This window comes from Arachis hypogaea, chromosome 17, assembly GCF_003086295.3.
Source record: "Arachis hypogaea cultivar Tifrunner chromosome 17, arahy.Tifrunner.gnm2.J5K5, whole genome shotgun sequence".
NCBI lineage: Eukaryota > Viridiplantae > Streptophyta > Magnoliopsida > Fabales > Fabaceae > Arachis > Arachis hypogaea.
The window spans coordinates 7,806,102-7,810,115 of NC_092052.1; the positions used below are offsets into that span (position 1 = coordinate 7,806,102).

At 39.6% G+C, this 4,014-nt stretch overlaps 1 protein-coding gene across 1 annotated transcript; it reads right to left on the reverse strand.

The window, feature by feature from the left end:
• Window positions 1–2,436: 2,436 nt before the first annotated feature.
• On the reverse strand, window positions 2,437–3,785 carry LOC112762713 (uncharacterized). Its single transcript, XM_025808570.1, has 2 exons — window positions 3,288–3,785; window positions 2,437–3,186 (listed from the first exon to the last, which is right to left on the reverse strand). The coding sequence occupies exons 1-2, from the start codon at window positions 3,783–3,785 to the stop codon at window positions 2,437–2,439; spliced, it is 1,248 nt and encodes a 415-aa protein (XP_025664355.1).
• Window positions 3,786–4,014: the final 229 nt, after the last annotated feature.

Consider the following 4,014-nt stretch of genomic DNA (forward strand, 5'->3'; position numbering starts at 1 on the left):
AATTAGGTCCCTATAGCTTTTTTCCTTTCAATTGAGTCCCTATACCAATTTTTTTTTAATTGAGTCCCTATTCGCAGTGGATGTTAAATAAAACGTTTACTTGCGTTTAATTTACCAAAATACCCATATCTATAATCTTACATATTCGTTGTCCTCATCCGAAACCTGCAGAACCCTACTCTGTTCATTGTTCTCCTCTTCTCCCTTTCTGCTTATTTGTTGTTGAAATTATCTCATCTTGCATGGATTCCACCCAACTCTTTTCGAGAATTTCGAGTTCAAGAAGTCTCAACAAGAGAAGACATTTATGTTATTGTGGGGAGACAGTTGTTATTCTGTCTTATTCTAAAGTGCCAAGCCATGGAAGAAGGTATGTAGCTTGTGGACGAGTGCTAAGGTGCAGTTTTTTTGAGTGGATTGATAATAAAGATCATATGAAAGGTGAGCGGTTGAAGCAGAAGGAGAGGAGGATTCGTTGCTTCTGTGGAGACTCTCTTAATTCTGAAAAGTTCTAATACACCCAGGAATCCAAATAGAAGGTTCATGTTTTGCCCAAGTAGGAGATGCAAATTTTTTGAGTGGGTTGATGAAGAAAAGAAGGTTGGTGATATTTGCTTATTGGCTTCACAGTATTATTCTGGTCGGGTAAAGGGTGAAATTAGGGATGAAAATGCACAAGAAAGGAGGATTGATAGACTGAGTGTTGACACAGAGAGGTTGAAGGTGGAGATTGGAGAAGTTGATGACTGTGTAGGAAGAATCTGTGTAGAGTTAAATTCGGTCTAGGAGCAACTTCGAAAATTAGAAGAAAACATGAAGAAGCAGACCAAGATGCAAATGATGTTTTTTCTTTGTTGTGTAATCCTAATAGTTGCAGTGCTATGTGGTAAAGTTTAGGGATGAAGTGGTCACTGTTGGCTTTAAACAGAGCAATTATAAAAAGTGTATGTTATGTTATTTAGATTGAATGGATGAAGTTTGTTTTTTGTTTTCTACTATAAATACAATGTTGTGATATTAAATAAAAATGTATACAATTAAAAATAACTACTACCACAGATTCATCATTAGAATAATATAATGCATAAAAGTGGTCTTGAACATGTTCCACACATTAGATAAGATAAGTGGATCCAACTTGCACTAGTCATAAAATAAATGCTCCACCCAAAATGTACCATCAAAAGTGGTCTACCACAAAGCAAAATAAACCAAAAAAGTCATCTTTCCAATACCAAAATACTTCCACATAGACTATAATACACCAAAAAACCCTACATAAATCCACAATAGGAGGAGCTACATAACCCTAAAAGCTTCAATCATCTGTGAGGTTTATGTGTTCAGTAGGTTTGGTTGCTCCCTTTCTTATTCCCGTCTTCAATCTTTCACTTCTTTTCATCCCAAAAGTCTTAGTCTTAGGCAAAGGCTGTGTAACTGGTGCTATTTGTAGAGTTGGTTGACTGAGTGGTTCAATGAAAGGAATTGGTTGAGTTGCTAGTGTATGAGGAGGATTTGCAGCAGCTCCAGCAGCAGGTGCACCAAATCCAGCAAGGGGTGAATCATTTGCAGCACCAGATCAAGTAAGGGGTGACACATTTGTAGAACCAAATTTAGCAGCAAGAATAGTTGGTGCATGGGCTGATACAACAACATCCAAATGTTTAAATCATCCATTAACGAACAGTGTCAATTATGTAGTGTGAAATAACAAAGTATAGTTGTACTTGTGATAATAGTTGCTCCTCCTCTACTAAGACCCACACTCCTTTCTCTGCCTCTCCCCCTTGCAGCAGATCCAGTAGCATTTGCACCAGATTCAGCAGCAGCAGTAGGTAAGCCATTTGCATCACCGGATTCAGCAGTAGGTAAGCCATTCGTAGCACCAGATTCAGCAGCAGTAGCTGGTGCAGAGGCTGATGGAGCAAAAGTTAAGTGGTTAAATCATTTCGTAAAAGAACAGTTTCAATCATCTAGTATACAACAACAAAATATAGAAGTACCTGTGACAATAGTTCTTCTTCCTCTGCCCCCTTCCTCTACCTAGTCCCGTATCCCTTCCTCTGCCTCTCCCCCTTGCAGCAGCTCCAGCAGCATGTGCACCAGATCCAGGTTCAATTGAGTCAGTTGCAACATTAGATTCAGCAGTAGCGGGTTCAGGAGCTGATGCAAGTTCAATCGAAACCCAACAACATATCAGAAAAAAACAGGTGCAATCAACAATTATGAAACAACAAAAAATTAGATGTACCTGAGACAATAGGATTTGGGCAGTGCCTCATGTTGTGTCCATACTGGCCACAGTTGCTGCAAGTCACAAAGGTACCTGTCCTTCTATACTTTGATTGAGATTTATTTTCATCAGGTTCTCTAATCCTCACCATTCTTGGTTGACCAGGTTAACCCTGAATACTGGGGGTATGATGGTATCACAGTTCACTTTCGGCCACATGTTCTCTCCATTAATTGGAGCAATTGATTTTTCATATGTTGCAAGGTATGCTGCTGGACTATAGTAGTTGCTACAATACTCTTTAGGATTATCTCCCTTTTTAAAGATGGCACTGCACGCATGTGGGCATGGCATACACTCAAACCCCAAAATCGACAGCCGCAAGTACCAGCTAACAGATCCACCACAAACCTTTCTATGATCGTCCTATTTTTGTGATGCACCTCAAACTTCATCTCACCGGCCCATCTAGCTTGCCATTCCATACTTCTTGTTGCAATAACATCCAACCTTTTCTTTGGTTTGGGCAGAATGGATCTTTCATACTTCTCAGCCTTCTTCTTCTTTTTTGCAAATCTTGACATCCAGTAGTATTTGATCCACTCAAACATCGTCAGAATGGGCTCGTCTCTTGCCTCAAGAATCCTACCATTGAAAGCTTCTGATATGTTATTCATTAACATATCACTCTTTGCCATGAACGTGAAATGACTCTTTGTCCACAACTTTGGGTCCACTCCCATCAGTTTATCATAACAGTCTCTATTTTTCTCCTTGAGTAGATTCATTCTTCTCTCCCACTCTTCCACATAGGTAGCTTTAGCAATGGATAGGATTAGATCCCTCAAAACTGTCCCTCCACCATATGCCTTCTTACAATTGGCATATAGATGCCTTAAACATAACCTATGCTTAACAGAAGGTACCATCTCAGCAAAAACTTGCATCAAACTCTATAACAACAAAAACAACAGTATCCAGTATCATTATTCAATCAACAAAAACAATGCAAGTAGAATGAAATAGTTACAATCATAAGTCATATTATCCTTACTTTTTGTTGATCCGACATGAAAACCCATCTTCTTGATTCACTGATATCATCCAGCAACAAATCAAGGAACCATCCCCAGCTGTCCTTTGTTTCTGCCTCCACTGCTGCAACCGCAATTGGTAAATAATTGTCATTAGGATTTCTCTCTACTGCAACTAGCAGCTGTTGACCATGGTCCCCTTTCAAGTGACACCCGTCCACTCCTATAATCGGCCTACAACCAGCCAAGAAGCCGTGCTTCACCGAATTGAGGCACATGTACATCCTCATAAATCTCAGTTGGTGTGTCAAAGATGGCCTATCCACAATAATACTAAGCTTGGACCCCGGATTTGCCCTTAAAATCTCAGTACAATAATCTCTCAATTTGGCATATTGTAGTATGGCCCTTCCATGCACTTCTTCCCTTGCTTTTCTCCTTACCCAGTAAGCCTTTCCTACACTAACATTTGCCATGTATTTATCCTGAATTGTTTGAATAACAGTGGCCAGCCGCATCTCTTCTCCACGACTAATGTTGTTGACAATCTTTTTTTATATCCACTCACTAGAAGCAAGCCTACCACTATAATTCCTCCCACATGTATGCTTGCCTTTCAAGGTTTTTATCCTAAAACAATCAGATCTTCCTACCTTACTTGCAAAGCATATCCACTTGCACTTTCCTTTTTGTCCCTTACATACTACTTTTCACCTCAACTTGTCGTTCTTCTTGTACCTAATGTCT

Excerpts from the sequence above, each read along its gene's own strand:
- LOC112762713 (XM_025808570.1), bottom strand. The coding sequence starts at position 3,785 with ATGCGGCTGGCCACTGTTATTCAAACAATTCAGGATAAATACATGGCA. Across the intron at positions 3,187-3,287 it reads TCATGTCGGATCAACAAAAA|AGTTTGATGCAAGTTTTTGC; the intron begins GTAAGGATAATA and ends TTGTTGTTATAG.